Consider the following 19890-nt stretch of genomic DNA (forward strand, 5'->3'; position numbering starts at 1 on the left):
CTACTACTATCACTACTACAACACAAAGAATTTGAGAAATAAAGCTTCATAAGTAAGAATAATAAACATACACTTACCAAACACTTTACAGAAACACCTAAACATGCACATGTTCATAGTTGTCCAATCAGCCAATCATGTGGCAGCAGCACAATGCATTAGACCTTTGCACATACAGGTGAAAAGCTTCAGCTAATGTTCACATTAAACATCAGAGTCTCTAGACTCTCCACTAAGTGGTGCGAGAAACACAGAACAAGTGTGCGACAGCACAAAAACCAGTCTGAGCTGCTCGAGTACACACACTTTACACCCGTGGTGAGCAGAAAAGCATCTCAGCACGCACAAGGCATCAAACCGCAAGGTGCACGAGATACAACAGCAGAGGACCCCACCCCGTTCAGTTTGGGCGAGGCTGTTCCCATGATGATGTGGAACCTGATGTGTTTCAGGCTCCAGAGCCTCCGCTCACAGGGTGTTTTAATTTATTTATATTACAGAATTTTGCATAAATACTGTTGTGTGTGAAATTCAAAAATGAGTTTTTGAAACACCCGAACCAGTCCATCTGGTACCAGGAAAGCATGCTCTGATTAAAGTCACAGTACAATCACATTCAGATGTTATGATATGAACGTTCTTGGCATGTACCCGCATCACTTTTTGTACTTTACTGCTGCCAGTTTAATAACTACATAAACATGGCGTTCTAGTGAAGTGGACAGACGTTGAGTAAAGATCTAGATAGTACTGTTTTGTACATGAATAAAAACAGAACAGTGGCAAAAATTTTCAGTTTTAATTTATTACGGAAATATTTGATCACCCACAGGGTTTTAAAAAACCCAGAGGAACATTAATTAAGCTTGAATTTTAAGTTAAGTACATAAAGAATAAATGAAAATAGCTTTACCAATGGACGTATAATTTAATCGATGTAGACAGATGATTGGATTGATAATTGGATGATTGATTGGAAGACATGGAAGGAAGGACGCCGACACAAAGTAGACCACAATGAGCAGTAATGCGGAAAGTAAAAGCATACATTACAAAACATACGTTTAATGGGGTCGTTACGGTGTTGGAGAACTGATCGGATGATCCCAGGTTCAAAACTGAGCACCACTGAGTTGACTCTCTTGAACTGTCACTCTGGATGAGGTGCCAAAGACATCGTGACTACGGACTTAATCTTCCTGTTTCACGTGCATGTAAGAGGTTTACACGGGACAGTGCTGAGGTTTTACTGAAATAACACACTGGTTCCCAAACGTTGGGTCACAACGGGGGGGGGGTTGGTTACCGAGTAAATGTACTTCCTTACATCCTTAAGTACGTATTTTACATATAGTATAGTTCACTCTATACTAGTTTGATTAGACACTTGTTACTTTTACTCTATTCACACATACAGGAAATATCTGTACTTTTACTTCACTACATTGTGTTACGTAACCACAGTGATGTGTAGTATTAGAAGCAGGAATTTCGCCACCTGCTGACTACTATGTGTAATTTGGTGACATTTTCCTCAAGAAGCCTTGTTAACTTAAACCTTTATTTGTCACATATACATTACAGCACAGTGAAATTCTTTCTTTGCATATCCCAGCGTAACTGGGGTCAGAGCGCAGGGTCAGCTATGATACAGCGCCCCCTGGAGCAGATAAGATTAAAGGCCTCGCTCAAGGGCCCAACCATGGCAACCTGGTGGAGCTGGGGCTCGAACCGCCGACCTTCCGATCAGGGTTTGTTGGAGACAGCGATAAAGACAGGACATTCACAATAGGAAGAGAGCGAGATTCTACTACTGTGAGCTGATTCACGCCCTGTATGTTTGAGACTTAAATAAATTTGAATATGGTGAGTACTTCTGTACTTTTACTCGAGTAAACAAGGAAATGAAGGACCTCTACCTTTACTTCAGTAATACTTGCTCTAAGGGATCTCTACTTTTACACAAGCACAGGAATTATGTACTTCAACTTTCAAAATAAATGTGTCTTCAGTAACACATGAATACGAAGTTGTGATTTATCACATGTAGCCTGTCTCAGAAATCACCAGTTTACTATTCCAGGTAATAAAGTGGTGTGTAAATGGCAATGAAAGTGATCAGTATCAGTCGTTCAGGCGTACTGCTCTAACCCACCATCACGGTCTAACAGACATGACATGTTGTTGAGCCATGAAGGCAGACACACCTCAGACTGTTCTGAACAGCACGATAAACAGCAGGAACTCTAGAGGTCATCTCATACAATATGTTTCACAGCTACTCATACCTCTTCCTAATCCACACAGTACATGCACAAGCCGTTGTTCTTCCCCAGTCAATGGTTTAGCTGCTGGACAGCGTGTCCTTTTCAACACTCGCATATAGACTTTCCTGGAAGGCTGGAATGCAGTTCTCCTATAAATGGAACACAGTCTAGTTTGAGCGCCCCATAGGTGCAGTCTCTGATTTCTACACAACATGGCACACAACACTACAATCTAATGCTTTAAACAGAAATCACCTGCGCAATGTGTGAAGGTGTTCAACCGGAGTAAAGAACATCTTCAACCATAAAAATGAAATTTAAATCAGCAGCACAAATCTCATAAAGGGACAGAATGTCCACAAGGTTGCTGAAAACAATAGCAGCGCTTCGTTCAGTGTCTAATAATATCCTCAGTGGAGATAAACACAAACAGCGCACTTTAGTAACCTTGACTTGTGCAGATGTTCCCGTAGCCCTGAGTCACTCCGGGTGGAACAACCTCCTTCTTCATACCGCTCTTTACCCCTCCAGGGGCTACATGACTTTTACATGATGACTGGCTCGGACATGCCTCGTGCTTCTTCACAGATTCTTTCACGTGCAATGTATGACTGAGATTTACGTCAGGTAATCTTAAAAATATATAACAATATACACACTCACACAGTGATATAGAGTACTGGTGGTCATGAGAGGCTTTAAAAGACAGATCTTTGTTGAATATTCTGCATTAATGTTCATTTATGTTCTGCCTAATAGAATTGTCTGGGATCATATCTATAAGCTATAAAGTGAACGTAGAGACACTGGTGGTTACTGTTACAAAGCACAAACAGCGTCACTGCAATATCATGACCAGCGTCTATACAATTAAAATTTTTTGCACTTCCTTTGTTTCATGAACAGAGAAACCCCAGCAAAGCCTCTTAGGAGTCGTAAAATCTAACTTTTGTACTACTGAAATACCAAACCTATTTTCATACAGTATAGTATGTTCAATAATACTATAAAGTATGAAATAGCTGAGAAACTTAGTGAACACTCACAAATCACCAACGAGTATTTACAGTAGCTTCTCCTAATACATTAACAGGACACTTCTAATTAACAAAAATTTTAAAGAGAACCAATGCAAAGACGCCAATTATTAATGTTTCTATCCGATAGTCTACTTTCAAATATAAAAATTTAAACATGTATGAACAGGCACAAATCTGCTCAAGAGACAAAATTTCTACAAGGTTGCCAAAAACAATAGCAGCGTTCCTTTCACTGTCCCATCAGGAGACAAATCATCCGCTCACTGGAGACATATCCGTAGTTTCATTGGCGGTTTCTTACCGGGCCGGGTTGCCAGATTGACACCCGATCTTATCTGAGCAGTTCAGCCACTGAAATCCTTCTGATCAGCAGTCATCTGGCACCTTAACCACCAGGATACCCCTGCCCCCCTAATTCAAGCTAGAAAATAATAGTACCAGTCAAATCCAATCTGTTTTTTTTGTTTGTTTGTTTAGTGATTTTTTTTCTACATTCTAGTACAATACTGGAGATTTCAAAACTATGAAATAACACATTATGTAATTAAGTAATTATGTAATTAAGTAACAACAACAATAACAGTCGGCTGTTATTTTAAGACGTGAAGGTCAGCTTTTCTGGAACGGTTCGAGTGCATCTGCAAAACCGTTTTGTAACAATGACACGTTAAAGGCACTATACAAATAAAATAAAATAAATATAAATAAATAAACTTCTGAAGTCCTTTTATGACTCTGTGGTGGCATTAGCCATCTTTTACGGTGTGGTCTGCTGGGGACAGAAAGAGACTGAACAGGCTGATCCGGAGGGCCAGCTCTGTTCTAGGATGCTCCTTTTTGGACCCAGTGGAGGTGGTGAGTGACAGGAGAATGGTGGCTAAGCTGTCATCCCTGTTGGATAACATCTCCCACCCCTTGCAGGAGTATCTGACAGCAGTGAGCAGCTCCTTCAGTGGCAGGCTGCTGCACCCACGATGTGGGAAGGAGAGATTCCACAAGTCTTTCTTACCAACTGCTGTCAGACTGTACAACTTAGACTCTGACCACATACGCACAAGCAAATGCACAAACGAACAAACACACACATCAAATACACCATTGTAGATATGTGCAATATTATGAAGAAACATTTTAAACTTTATAGTGATGTGCAATATCTCCAGTCATGTGCAATACTATGGTGGAACGTGCAATTTTTCTTTCTGTCTCGGGGAACCACCATAACTGGGCAAAGTGCAATTTAAAACATTTAAAACATTTAGAATATTATTGTAATGCCTGTCATTCACTCTCTGTATGTATACTTATATTCATTAAGTACAAACATATTACTTATAGTCTAAATATATATTTATATAAATATTTTTACTACACAGATGTCCATATTTTATAGCCAGATTGTATAGTATACATTTATACTGTTAGTATTTTTTATTTTATTACTATTTTTTCCCCTATTTTGATTTTATTTTACTTTATTCTGTTGTTTCTTAATTTTTAACTTTGTACTGTCCACTTGCTGCCGTGGCAAAACAAATTTCCCACTTGTGGGACTAATAAAGGTTTATCTTATCTTAAACCCATCAAGCTCCATGACGAAACTGTCTCTCATGAAGACCATCGCAGGAAAACAAGACCAGAACTGAGCTCTGCTGCAGAGAAGTTCATTTAGAGTCACCAGCCTCAGAAATCACCAATTAACAACCAGCAGCTCAGATTAGAGCCGTTATGAAGCTCTACAGAGCAGAAGTAGCAGATATACATCTCAATATCAACTGTTCAAAAGGGGATTATTATGTATTTTGGATAAACGCCTTCGGCATCGTTTGGCAGTGTAAAGAGAAATAAACATCAGGAACAACCATGGAGTTACAGTTAGAGTCATTCAGTCTGCGTCCCAGGTGTTCTACAGACGTTAATTACACTAATTGACGGTCGCCGGCTCCGCCAGCCGCGGTCAGTAAGTTCCGCTAGGGACAGAAGGAACGTGTTAAATACAGAAACAAATCATCATCTGTTGTTGATAATAAATGGTGTTTGTGGAACCGTTGTATAAAAGCAATTTCACACTTAAGGTTGTGCTCTCGCACAGCTTTGTGTGCTTATATAAAACAAACTTATTACTTAAACATGATTTCATAGTATGTTACACAATATATATTTTTAACACAAAGATGCTTACATTATCTTTCTTTCTTTAATATATTTTTAGACCCTACCACACCACTCATTCCTGCAGAACTCATCACTGGATTTCTGTCTGTTTCCAAGTATATTTCAAGCTTCTGTTTTAGTTTTAAATAAATGAGTGTTAAAGAATGCACAGGTTTTATTGCGGTGACGTCATCACTGTACGCACATAAAGAAGTGCTTGACAAAGCGCACAAAATAAAATAGAAAAAGATTGTTGCTCATTCTTTGGCTGGGGTGTAGCGCCACCTTCGGCATTTTCAAAGTCAGACATGAGGGTATTATTTTACATTTTTTTATATATTATATTATCCGTGGATTATATTTACTGCACAGCTTTTAAGATGTACAAGTAATTAAATGACTCACCTCCAGGATGAGCAGAAAGCTTCTAGACTCTCACCTATACAGTACATACAACATAGACAATTATTATTAACGCATTGTCTGGCTGATTTTAAAGTCCTCATAATTCAATTATATATTTTAAATAATAACAAAAGAAAAAACAAGGTTGTGTCATCTCTTTACCTCTATAACAAGCAGAGAAGTTTATTGAATTAGCTGAATCTCCCTGAGCAGACACATTGTCTTCACAAAGCCCAGGACTTCTTCTGATGAAGTCACTTCAAAAGGGGGTTAAAAACTGCTTGAGGATCTTTCAGCCTTTATCATCACTCGGTGTTAAGAGCATTATGACTATACACATTTTTTTTTTCACAGACAAACCATACAAACAGTTAATAAATATGTTTTTTTATTATGTAATACACATCCGCTTCTTACATACAGCATCGTTCACAAAAAATGTGCATTATTTTGTCCATACATACATTTCTACATTTGTAGACGTGTATACACATATATATATATATATATATATATATATATATATATATATATATAAACAATGATTCAAGTATTGTAGTTATAAAAATGAGGTAAGTATGACGTATTGATGACAAAGGCAAGAGTACAGAATGTACAGTATAAAGTGCATTGAAAGTGTTATGTACGTCGTCTTGTGCTTAAAGGTTGTTCCTCGAGGTGCTGCTCGTCATCAGCGTGGTGTCGCACGTGTAACGGAGGCAGCGGTGAATCTCTTCAGCTCTGGAGCGGCTCACGTGTAGACCCGCCTGCAGTGTAGCCACAGAACTGAAATACAGAACGGTTTCGCACATCACCTTGGGGCAAAATACCGAACACACACTACACTACAACAATAAGAGCCGGTTCTGACAGAGCGACTGTTACCTGTTGACCAGATGTGCCACGGAGTAGAAATTATTACACATGTAAAGTGCGTTGACGTAGCTCACACACGGGAGTGTGAGGTAAAACTGCAGTGCCTGCTGGCGATGACCTCTGACCTCCACCGGGACGCCGATGGCTTGACCTTTCCTCTGCTCCACCTGTGCCAGCTGCGCCAACAGCGTGGCAGTGTCGTCCGGACCAGCGCTAAAGAGGAGTCTGACCCCTGCCCTTACCAGCGCGGCTACAGTGCTGTCGTAGTAACGGCTGCGCTGGGACGGACGAGGAGGCTCTCCTACGAAGGGACGTTAAACAAAGTCATGATTGTAGAAATGGACAGAGCGAAAGGGCAGTGAAAAAAAAAAAGCAAACCTGACTGTAATCCATCATCTAAGAGGGTTACCTGTACCTGATAAAATGACCACTGAGGGTATTTACTGAATATGGCACGTCAACATGCATTTTAAGTATTTTTTTTAATGCAGGGTAGGGTTTAATCACATCTCTCAATATCAACCGCGTAGTCGTTCCGCTTACCCAGTTTAGTGCGGTCTTTCTCCACTAGGAGGCACACTCGGTCGAATAAACCCTGCAGGCTCTGTATTCTCTCCTGCAGCCGCTTGCGACTCTGTGGGCTGGCCAACTCCGACTCGCTCTGCCACTCCACTGCCATGCGGTTGCTTACAATGACATCACAGCTGACCAGAGAGCAGATGTGCACATCTGCGCCGTGTTTCAGTCGCAGGGAGGACACCACGTCAGCACCTGCACTGATGCACCGGCTGTCGACCAACACACACACACGGGCCGGGGTCGTTTTGGGCGTGGCGGTGGTCGTCGAGCCGTGATCAGTAACGCTGTTTGGCACGGACAGAGAAGCAGAACTACAAGCTTCCTGGATACACGAAAAAATAATAAGAAAAATGAATTAAATCTTGCCATAAAGCATATCTTTGTGCACTGAATACCGGGCATTTATACTTAACATACAATGACATCATCAAGATAAAAAGTCTGTCTCTTTACAGGTAGTCTCCGACTTATAAATGAGTTCTGTGTCAGCAGCATGTTCGTAAGTCCGATTTGTTCTTAAGTCCGACAAAGCAAGTCTTCTATACACCTTTGACATGAATATACAATGTAAAGCATACCAATTTACTTGACTAAATCTCTGTCCCTTTTCCCCACACTGCCATCATGTGGCCAAAAGCCAAAACTCTGGTAAACCTGAGAAAAATATTAAGCAAGTTTTTTCCTACACAGGCATTTTACATAAATTTCGCCCATAAATCTCACCTGAGGTTTAACACAAGAGGTGGACGGCGGCTCCTGAAGGTCCAACTCTTTAGACGGCAGGATCTGGTTCCTGAGCCTCTCTCTGTCCCTCTCCTGCACAGGATCCTTACCTCTCTTCCCTCCACCAGCCTGTGTGTCAAATTTGGACAAACAGGACCGAGGTGATGACTGAAGAACCGTCCCGGGTGCGCCCTCTGAAACAGGCATTTTTCCAGCAGAAAGCCTCCTACTCTTCTCCTCCTCCTTCTCTTCTTCTTCACTCGAATCCTCCACTCGGACGATTCTGGAGCGTTTGGGTCTTTTAGATTGAAGACTTCTCGTCTCTCCGGCGGTCCTAGTCTGTCTGAGGTGGACTCTGCGCCGTGTGGCGTACTGTCGTCTTCCGTCTACGTACGAGTCTTCGGGGAGAATCCCCACACCGCCATCTTCTTCATCTTCAGAAGCAGTACCAAAGCCTTCCTCAGGTTCACTGCCACTGACCACGAAACTGTCCTCCTCATACGTCTCGTCCTGCTCTGGGACCTGCACACAGAGGGGCACGCGCCGCACGTTACATCTGGTACAAATGGGTCAGAGATAAGCGTGTGATAAACCAAAGGATTACACCAGGTGACAAAATAGCATGCTTTCTCAAGATCTCAACAATGTTTGGATGAAACTAATAGCTGTCCATTTGTAGTTGCTCCGTTCAGTGGTGTTTAGCTGGTTTACACAACTACAGTACGTCAGTACATCTCTGTATATCAGACCAGAATCACTCAAGTACTCACTCAACTCACCTGTGAGAAAATGTTGAGATTATGCATGGGCCTGTGCACCATTCTAAATTTGCTTGGAATGGCGGGGCTCTTTACAGATTTCAGATAAATTCCATGCATCTCAGAATCTGAAAAAGAGAAAGCCATCTCTCACAATGCACAATTCAGATCAAATACAGTTAAACCTTGGACTGCGAGCATAATTCGTTTTAGAAGCGTGCTTGTATATCAAAACATTCAGATATCAAAGAAATAATGGAAATTCCGACGATTCGTTCCCCAACCTAAAAACATTCATATAAAAATAATGAATACAAAGTATCAAGTAAAAATAAAAAAATTATTTGCACTTTACTTTTGAAAATGAATCGTTGCTGGTGTTAGACAGGGATAGAGGAGAGGAGGAGGGGGGGCGTCATTGTGTAGGAAGACTTACACATTTACACACTTACACACACTTACACACACACACACACACACTAAATGCAATCACTGCCTCACTGTTGGCTTAACTGGAATCTTTTCCTTTTTGCGCGCCTTTAACAGTGAACCTCTCTAATGACACTTGCTTTGGCCTCCTTTTGAGGATTTCGCGTAAATGTGACGTTGCATTATTGGTCAACAGATTCAGCTCCCGCACTGCTACAGCATTTTTAACCTTTTTCTTCACAAGGCCTATTGTTGCAGAACAGTTACTTATTGTAAACAGTACACGCGCACACAGATGTTAACTATACAATTGACGCGCACTTCGATTGACGCGAGACGATTACCCACAATCCCACAGCGAAAGGAGCGAGCGAGCAAGAGTGAGAGAGAGAGAGAGAGAGAGAGAGAACCATTGGCCCAGTTGTGATCATGAGACACTTAGCAGACAAAGCGTATACGTCCTACTCATATATCAAGTTAAAAATAATAAAAAATACTTTTTTTTTTTTTAAAACACTCACAGACCAAGTTACAATTCAAGGTTTTTCTGTACAAACGCAGTCTTTATGGCAGGGAATTGTGCTAAAAGACTGAACACATGGACCTTGACTCAGTACCATGAGGTTTCTTACTTACCATTCAGGCCTTGAGAGAACTGAGTGGTGTCCACGACAAAACCTTCCAAGGACTTGTCCAGTTCCTCTCCGTCAACTTCATCAGAAGACACAGAGTCTCCTTCTTCAGAAAGCTCCGCCTCTTCGTCCAGGAACTGCCTTCCGTCTCTGTGCACTGCCTTCTGGGAGATTAAAAAAAACGTCAAAAGGATAAACCTGCGTCATATATTCGTCCGCAAAATTTTACTCAAACATGACGCCTGTGTGTGACACTGGGACAGAGCGGTCCTTTTACCTTAGACTTCATTTTAACAGGATGTGATTGTTTATAAGGCTGAAACGCTTTCGGCCGGCAAAACGAGTCCTGCTTAAAGTCATCGTCTGACACGGCGTCTCCGTCGCTCTCTTCCGACTGAGAAATAAAACCATTCGGTCATGACGTAACAAACGAGCAGACTCGGGTTCTTTACTGCAGAAATGTTTGGTGAAAAATTCTTAAAGACGTACCATGTTTATTCGGGCGATGCGCTTTCTTGGCGCCTGCACAGGAGACTCAACATCACTGACTTTTGATTGCTAAAAGTAAAAAGGTTCACAAAGACACAAGCATTCAGCTAGCGTGGAATAAACCTGTAGCACCGCCACGCCCAAAAGCATTCAATAAAGGTATTATATATGACTTTAATTAAATTAATCTATCACATGATGTACACAGACTAAATAAATTCAAGAATTCCTACAAAAGGAAAAACACTAAACCCAGTCAAGGTGCACTGTAACAGATTTTGTAATACAAGGAAACATTAATTTGTTTCCTTTTGGATTTAAAATCATACTGCCTGCTGTCAAAGCCTGAGGTTTACACACTAAATTTTATGACTGTACTCTAGTACTGTACATTAATCCTCTAAGAAAATTATTAAGAAAACAGGCTTATTTTCATATTCAAATTATCGCTGTTCATTTGCGTAGTAAAATAAAGATTAGATTAGTTTTTGTGTTCAGACTGGCGTTATTTAAGCAGCGCTTCAAACATGTTCTGCAGCGCGTCTTACCTCTGGAGACGCCAGGGGGTTGGCTCTTCCTTGACGTCGTGGCTTTTTAATGATCGACTCCTCATCGCTATCACTGATCACTAAATAATAAATACAATATTCAACACAAAATTGCCATAAATTGCCACATGGTCCATCAAATCAACTAGATAATCATTCTGTGGCAACCAAGATTGTAGCTGGTTCAGCTATTATTACTGGCTGTTGTATTATAATATTGTTTATCCAATGTCTACTTTGTGAATATTTGATTTTATTTATCACTTCACCACTTTAATTGTATAATTTTATTACTGGAGCAGTCTCTGTCACAAACGTTTTATTTTCTCTTCTCTTATTAAACATAACATTTATTCTTGGCTAATTCTCACCCACTAATCCATCCACCAAATTACTGCACCATCGATAACCTTAGAAACTACAACTACTTTACCTGCCTGATTACTACTGTTTTATTAATAGATGGCTATTTTAACACAGTTCTCCTTGGCATTATCTGTTATTTATGAAGTGCAAAACCAAATACCAAAACTGAAAAAAAAATAAAAATAAATAATAATAATTCAAAAACAAAATTAAACCGAAAACAAAATAACAAATCTGGATTTGTGATTGAGAAAACGTCAATTAAGTCAAACCGTAAAAGATACGTATAGTTTGCAAATTAAAGTCTTATTGATAATTGGACGAGACATCTGTCACTCAAAATATACAGTACAAAATATTACAAAAACAAAATATTTAATTGTTTTGTTTTTGAATTTATATTGTTTTCGGTTTGGTTATTTTGTTTTGCACTTCTCAGACAGCGTATTAATTCCTTCCTAAGCGTCCCAACGTTCAGGACATTCAGATCTCACCCCTCAACCATACAATAACAGAACCATATAAAACAATATTTTTCAAATCCCTTTACTTGTTGATAAACACCTTTTTGTTTGAGCTTTTTCCACCCACTCGTACCTCCGGACTGTTAACTCTTCACTATCCTACACTAAAACATCTGAGCTTTGGTGACTACAGCCTCTGCAGAACAACAACCTGAACATCCTGCGTTAGATCTCCCTGTGTTTCCCCACAGCCACAGTTCCCCCACCACCTGTTTCTTGGGTTACAGCCCTAGAAACCAAACATACTCATAACCTGTTTAAACATTAAACAGACCTGTACAATTGCGGTCCTCATACACGGGTTTCCTCGCTTCAAGCAAAGACCTCCGACAAAATCTGTTCCCCGTTCCACGCGACTGTACTTGTGAACTCAGAACTTTAGGAAGAAGTTCCAGATTCCTGCTTTTCGGTGAATCAAACGCCAGAGTCGGGGTAGAAGCGTGAGGTCCGGCTAAACTCTCCCGCGCAGTGATTATGGGCGACAGGTTACTACGGGATATGAGAGACGGCAGGTGTTTGTCCATCGAACACACCCTGGGGGTCGACACATGTCCAAGAGTGAAGCTGTTAGAAGACGTGCTGGGTTTGTTTATGGTTAGTGAGGAGAACGTCTCATGTTTATGGGCTTCGGGTTCTGCAGTCGTGTCAGATGCGGGTTCTGTAGCGTCCTCCTCTTCAGTGTCGGAGGAAAACCCAAGGTTAAAGTTCACAGAAAAGATGTCCTGAGAACAATTAAAGGCTTCAGACCTCTGCTCAGACGGTGGCTTGTGTCCCAAAGACGCCTCTTCGGCATTGGAAAGACTTGACGCGTCCCCTAGATTTGGCGTCTGTTCGGCGTCCTGCCTGTTGACGGTAAGTACAGCATGTTTGTTTGGAGTCACAATGTTTGGTAGCGAGATCTGCAGGAAAGCTTCATCATCGCCGAACAAGTCGACACTTTCATCCAAGCTAGTGAGATTAAAAGAGATTTTAGGATCTAACGGTAGATTAGTGTTTTTATCTGCTGCGTCAACATCGACATCATTAAAAACCTCGTCCCAGCTAGGACTGCAAGCGGCGCTGTGCGGACCAGCAGGAGCGTTCTCACTAGGTAACACTGCAGGCTCAGGAGGCGCTTCTGCTATATTACAGTCCAGAGAGTCTGAATCCAGTGAGGTCTCATCTTCATCAAGGTTGAAATTGATCTGGAAATGATCACCGTCGTCCCTCTGAGTGCCGCAGATCTCAGGGACGTGAGCGGGCTCGCTGGAGCTAAATGAGAAATGCAGATCAAGACGGTCCGGTGGCGATGTGGACAGAAGACGTTTGACATTGGACAGAATCGTTTCTAAGGTTCCAGCAGATTGATTAAAATCGTAGAGCTTTTGACAGACCTGCCATTTGGGTAAATAGAACATTTCATCAACGGGCTCGAGGGAGGTATCAGGGATCGTCTCAAGAGCTGGTGTGTGTTCGGGGGAACACTCATGTTTTCTTGAGGGTTCGGTCTCAGTGTGCTTGTTAACATCAGTCAGCATGACATCATCATCATCATCAGCTACAAAGGTACACCGAAACACACTTAAATCTTCATCAGTGGCAGATTTAGAAGACACTCTGTCTTTTAATAAAGTCCATGAAGAATCTCCTGCATGGTCCGTCCTGTCCAAGTTAGTTTTTAAATCAGAACCTTGACCAGCCACTCCAGGCTTAGATTTTTTTTTCCGAGGATTTCTTTCACGCGCAGTTTTCGCCATCGTGCCGTCCTCCTCACATCCAACGACGTCCTCCTTTTGTAAGTATGCTTTGACCTCAGATTCATATCTACAGCCATTCTGTGAAAACATAATCAGAAAAATGAATAAATTAATTAAAAAAACTAAGCATTTCACTGCATATCGTACTGTGTATGACTGTGTATGTGACAAATAAAATTTGAATTTTAAATGAAAGGTAATCATTTCATTTCTTTAGGCATGGATACATTTTTTGGCCACATGATGGCAGTGTGGAGAAATGGGACAGGGATTTAGTGAAGTGAAATGGTATGCTTTACATTGTATATTCATGTCAAAGGTGTACAAGACTCACTTTTTAAGAGCAAATCCGACTTATGAACGTACTCCTGGAATGGAACTTGTTCGTAAGTAAGGGACTTCCGTTATATACACCCTATACTTATTACCTACTGCACCTGCTGTACATTTCTCTCTCTCATGATATGGGCCCTTGTTTACCACACTGTTATTTACTGTAAATATGGCACGTCTATTTAGATGCTAACTGCATTTCATCGGCTCCTTACACGATGACAATAAACTTGACTTTAAAAAATATCTTCCTTTTACAATGTCCATGTTTTTTATGGGCTAGTTTTAAATCTTTTGTGTGTTTTTGGATTTTTTGTACAAATCTAGAAATCCTTATTAGTAATTAGAGCAAATAAACCAGACTTTTGCTTTGAACAAATGAGAGTAAGGCTCTCTCCTCTCAAAAAGACAAACAGTACATTAATACCCCAGTCTCTGGTCTACTTCCATCTTTTGTGAACTTTGTAAATAATTGCAGGTAGAGAAATGTAAAAAAAAACAATAATAATAATAATAATAATATACAATTAGGGATTTAACCTGAAAGGAAGATGCTAACCGACGGAAAATGCTAAGAAAAAGAAGAAATTGGCAAGATGAGATGATCAGTGAGGGATAAACACAAATTAAATGCAGGGACGGTAATTCAAACAAAAAAGATTTTACTAAACCTTAGCATAAGATACAAAAAAATAAAGAACTGTCTCAATTATTACTAGATAGATATTACCCGTGTGAAAAAGGTTATGGACATAAGGGGGAAGATATTGTACTTCTACCGTTATCTAGACAATCTATCATCAATCAGGTTCTATCATACAGAGGATCCATGTTTAATATTAGTGGACAATATCATAGACAACGCATGATGATCCCCACAGGCGACACAAAAAGTTCTCCCCGATTTCCCCTCTGCCTCACCTCCTCCCCCTCCTCCTTCATCTGGTCGATGAGTCCCATAATGGCGGTGAAATGGAGGCAGCGGCGGGAGTGGTCCACTGTGTGTGTAGGAAGAAACTGATTCTGCCAGTGTCTCCATTCCCACAGAGATAATTCTCTGACTGGGCCCTGCACACACTCGTCCTACACAAACATCACACACAGTCAGCCTTACAAATGCTTGGTATAGCATCAAATTACAGGGCTGTAACGATACATCATAACGCGCAAGTTAAATATATTGATTATGGTCACATGATCACTGAGAGCCTTTTATGGTTCTGAAATGCAAGAACCCGATTTAAAAAAAAAAAAAAAACACCTCTTCAATAGCTTTCAAACAACACCAAAGATTATATGGAGCATTTTAGCCGACTTTGGCGCTCTGTATCTGATATGGAGCTCATCGTGTTTCAGTTGAGCTTCAAGTCAGTTTTGTGCCAGATTACGTCACAGCAGCCATCGCTTTTTTTGATGAATGTAGTGATTTTGTGTAAAATACACAAAAGAGCAACAAGTGAGAGTCCAGTGTCATGCGCTAAAATCATAATGTTGTTTAAAAGCAATGTTATGAACAGTTATGTGTCCGATTTAATATTCTACGTTAAAATAAACTACTAATGCGCTAGTTTCAAGTTTTATTGTCATATGCACAGTAAAGAAACATGTTTCACCCCAAACAATGAAATTCTTTCTTGGCTGTCCCCCTAAAAAAGTAGAAAATAAGCATAAAATCTTTTTATTAAAAAAATGAATAAATAGGGGTATAAAAAAGAATAGGTATATGTAAAAAAATAAATAAAAAAAACCTATATGAATGTGAAACATATATATATATATATATATATATATATATATATAAACATAGAATTAAAGCATAATATGAAATATATGGAAATGTATAAAATAAATATAAAAATATAAAAACTGTAAAAACAGATGTACTGTAGTGTGCAAATTACACAAGTGTTATTTACTATATATATATACATGTTATTTACATATATATATATATATATATATATATATACACACTCAACCTTACAGAATGGGATTTCTTTGTATTAATAAGTTAGACAGAGAGTTCTGCTGTACAGAGAGACACACAGACATGTACGTGGGCTTCAACCTCAAATAATAATAATAATATCACTGATTACATTAAAGATCAGCAGATTATTTTTTTGATTTAACCTTGTAACTATTTCTACAAACTCTTTAACCATCAATGACACGTACTAACACTAGTTTATTTATATGTTAATAAACGAAAATATGTTGTTGTTTTTGTTATTTTTGTCTTTTGTTGTTGTTATTAGTTGCGAAGTCCTGTTCAACCCATCGCGACCCCATGGACCATGTTCCTCCAGGCCTTCCTGTCCTCTACCATCCTCGAAGTCAATTTAAACTCTGACCGACTGCTTCAGTGACTCCATCCAGCTACCTCATTCTCTGTCGTCCCCTTTTTCTTTTACCCTCAATCTTTCCAAGCATTAGGCTTTTCTCCAGTGAGTCCATCCTTCTCATTTGGTGGCCAAAGTATTTAAGTTTCATCTTCAGGATCTGACCTTCTAAAGAGCAGTCAGGGTTGATCTCCTCTAGCACTGACCGGTTTGATCTCTTTGCAGTCCGAGGGACTCGCAGGAGTCTTCTCCAGAACCAGAGTTCAAAGGCCTTAATTATTTGGCACTCAGCCTTTCTTATGGTCCAACTTTCACAGCCATACATTGCAACGGGGAAAACCATAGCCTTAACTATACGCACTTTTGTTGGCAGGGTGATGTCTCTGCTTTTTAGTGTGCTGTCTAGATTTGCCATCGCTTTCCTCCCCAGGAGCAGACGTCTTTTAATTTCTTGGCAGCAGTCCCTATCTGCAGTGATCTTGGAACCCAGGAAAATAAAATCTGTCACTACCTCCATTTCTTCCCCATCTATTAGCCAAGAATTGAGAGGGCCGGATGCCATGATCTTAGTTTTCTTGATGTTGAGTTTCAAACCAACTTTTGCACTCTCCTTCTTTACCCGCATCAAGAGGTTCTTTAGTTCCTCTTCATTCTCTGCCATTAGAGTGGTATTATCTGCATATCTGAGGTTGTTGATATTTCTCCCTGCAATCTTAATTCCAATTTGTGATTCATCTAGCTCCGCCTTCTCATGATGTGCTCTGCATATAAGTTAAATAGGCAAGGGGACAGTATACAGCCTTGCCGAACTCCTTTCTCAATTTTGAACCACTTAGTGATTCCGTGTCCAGTTATAGGTTTCTCAAGAGACAAATAAGATGGTCTGGTATTCCCATCTCTTTAAGAACTTGCCACAATTTGTTGTGATCCACACAATCAAAAGCTTTGGCATAATCAATGAAGCAGAAATAGATGTTTTTTCTGGAACTCCCTAGTTTTCTCCATGATCCAGCGTATGTTGGCAATTTGATCTCTAGTTCCTCTGCCTCTTCTAAATCCTGTCTGTACTTCTGGGAGTTCTCGGTCCACATACTGCTGGAGTCTAGCTTGTAGGATTTTGAGCATAACTTTGCTAGCATGTGAAATGAGTGCGATGGTGCGATAGTTTAAACATTCTTTGGCATTGCCCATCTTTGGAATTGGAATGTAAACTGATCTTTTTCAGTCCTGTGGCCACTGTTGAGTTTTCAAATTTGATGGCATATTGAGTGTAACACTTTCACTGGATCCTCTTTTAAGATTTTGAATAGTTCAGCTGGAATACTGTCACCTCCACTAGCTTTGTTGTTGCTTAGACTTCCTAAGGCTCATTTGACTTCACATTCCAGGATGTCTGGCTCTAGGTCAGTGACCACCCCATTGTGGTTATCAGGGATGTTAAGCCCGCTCTTGTATAGTTCTTCTGTATAATATTTCCACCTCTTCCTAATGTCTTCTGCCTCTGTTAGGTCCCTGCCATCTTGGTCCTTTATCATGCCCACCTTTGCTTGAAACATTCCTTTCATAACTCCAATTTTCTTGAAGAGATCTCTGGTCCTCCCTGTTCTATTATTTTCTTCTATTTGTTTGCACTGTTTATTTAAAAAGGCATTCTTATCTCTTCTAGCTAGTCTCTGGAATTCTGCATTCAGTTGGGTGTATCTTTCTCTTTCTCACTTGCCTTTTGCTTCCTTTCTATCCTCAACTATTTTAAAGCTTCCTCAGACAGCCATTTTGCTTTCTTGCAGTTCTTTTTCTTTGGTACGGTTTTAGTTGCTACCTCTTGTACAATGTTACGAAACTCCATCCATAATTCTTCAGGCACTCTGTCTATCAGATCTAATTCCCTTAATCTATATGTCACCTCTACTGTATATTCATCAGGGATATGATTTAGTTCATACCTGAGTGGCCTATTGCTTTTCCCTACTTTCTTCAATTTAAGCCTAAATTTTGCAATGAGAAGTCCATGATCTGAGCCACAGTCAGCTCCTGGTCTTGTTTTTACTGACTGTATAGAGCTTTGGCTGCAGAGCACATAGTCAATCTGATTCCTGTGTTCACCGTCTGGTGTTGTCCATGTGTAGAGTCGTCTCTTGAGTTGTTGGAAGAGAGTGTTTGCTATGACCATCAAATTCTACCATCCTGTGCCCTACTTCATTTTGTACTCCAAGGCCAAACTTGCCTGTTATTCCGGTTATCTTTTGGCTCCCTACTTTAGCATTCCAATCCCCCATGATGATGAGGACATCATTTTTTGGTGTTAATTCTGGATAAATCTTTACAGCCCCGTTATTGTGACGGTTGTACCGAGTGAAACGTACCTGTTGTTGCGGCTCTGTGTTAAAGCACAGGAACGACGAGCGCTTAAGTCTGGGCTGGGCTTCGTCCTCACCCAGCTTCATGGTCGACACCCACTCGGCCTCTTCAGCAGGGGTGAGAAAGCCGTCCTCCTTCATGCGCTGCTGCACTCCGTCCTCTAAAACAACAAAACAGAAATAAAGCCACTAGTTAACTGAATTACATTTATAGATTCATCAACAATAAAATATACACGAAAGGTATGAGCCTCCAACAAACATTTAATGTAAGTCCCATCATTTTAGTGTTTTTATTTTTTATGATATTATTAAATTGCAGATTTTTATGCTAGTGACGATGACACGCCAGGCTGCTCGGTCAGTACCCTGGGCGTCAGGATTGAAGAGAGACACTCTCCTCACGCTGAGGGATTGTCGGGCGTGGCTGGAACGCCTGCTGCTCTCTTTGGCCTCAAACTGGCCGCAGGTGATGTGCATCTTGTGCAGGGTGGGAGTGACGCCAGCAGGGAGCATGCGCGGGCTGTGAGGGTACATGGAGAAGCTCTGCTTGTTTGTCATGATGCATTTATTCACACTTCGCCTGTTACTCTGGCTCTGGTTATAGATCTGAGGAGATAGAGAAGATAAACAGCTCAATACTTTAAAAAATAAATTTATTTTAAAAAAGTGCTTTCTTTGACATTCACTAAAAAAAATTATCCTGTAGTAAATATTAGTATATTATTATTAATATAATTATTATTATTATATTTTTATAATATAATTATTAGTATAATTATTAGTATAATTATTATTAATATATTAGTATTTGAGGAAGACCAAAGAGGAGATTTATGGATGCAGTGAGAGAGGACATGAAGTTAGTTGGTGTGAGAGAAGAGGATGCAGAGGATAGGGTTAGATGGAGGCAAATGATTCGCTGTGGCGACCCCTGAAAGGGAACAGCCGAAAGACAAAGAAGAAGAAGAAGAAAGAAGAAGTAAATATTAGTATTTGTTATAGTCAGTACTGTCTCACCCGCTCCTCTCTCCCTTCAGCCAGTATGACCACTATGCGTCCCTGCCTGTGGCGCCCGGTTCGGCCCATTCTCTGCACCAATCGGATGGGACTTTTCTGAGCATCGAAGCACACGATCAGGTCCACCTCCCCGATGTCGAGCCCTTCCTCGCCCACACAGGTAGAGACCAGGGTGTTAAAGCCGCCCTCTCGGAACCTGCGCACCACCTCGATAAAAAAATATATATAAACCATTCTGTATTAAATCGACTGCAGCACACAACAGCAGCGCGTACACAAACAAAGACGCACACAGAGTATACTGTATAAAAT

The 19890-nt window shown here is 40.4% G+C and overlaps 1 protein-coding gene across 2 annotated transcripts in view; it reads right to left on the reverse strand.

Moving 5' to 3' along the window:
* Positions 1-6278: 6278 nt before the first annotated feature.
* fancm (FA complementation group M) overlaps positions 6279-19890 on the reverse strand; it is a 29848-nt gene continuing 16236 nt past the window's right edge. Inside the window, exons 10-23 of one of the 2 annotated variants that reach the window (XM_053510238.1) lie at positions 19579-19785; positions 18927-19167; positions 18565-18719; positions 14781-14942; positions 12065-13604; positions 10901-10980; positions 10353-10421; positions 10141-10257; positions 9868-10027; positions 8824-8930; positions 8045-8566; positions 7286-7643; positions 6752-7043; positions 6279-6652 (exon numbers count right to left, since the gene is read on the reverse strand). In XM_053510238.1, the coding sequence (XP_053366213.1) occupies positions 6526-6652; positions 6752-7043; positions 7286-7643; positions 8045-8566; positions 8824-8930; positions 9868-10027; positions 10141-10257; positions 10353-10421; positions 10901-10980; positions 12065-13604; positions 14781-14942; positions 18565-18719; positions 18927-19167; positions 19579-19785 (4137 nt within the window). In that variant the 3' untranslated portion in view covers positions 6279-6525. Of the gene's footprint in view, positions 6653-6751; positions 7044-7285; positions 7644-8044; positions 8567-8823; positions 8931-9867; positions 10028-10140; positions 10258-10352; positions 10422-10900; positions 10981-12064; positions 13605-14780; positions 14943-18564; positions 18720-18926; positions 19168-19578; positions 19786-19890 lie in introns of those variants that run through there. The other variant, XR_008361872.1, reaches the window with a different exon arrangement.

This window comes from Clarias gariepinus, chromosome 13, assembly GCF_024256425.1.
Source record: "Clarias gariepinus isolate MV-2021 ecotype Netherlands chromosome 13, CGAR_prim_01v2, whole genome shotgun sequence".
In the NCBI taxonomy this organism is placed as follows: domain Eukaryota; kingdom Metazoa; phylum Chordata; class Actinopteri; order Siluriformes; family Clariidae; genus Clarias; species Clarias gariepinus.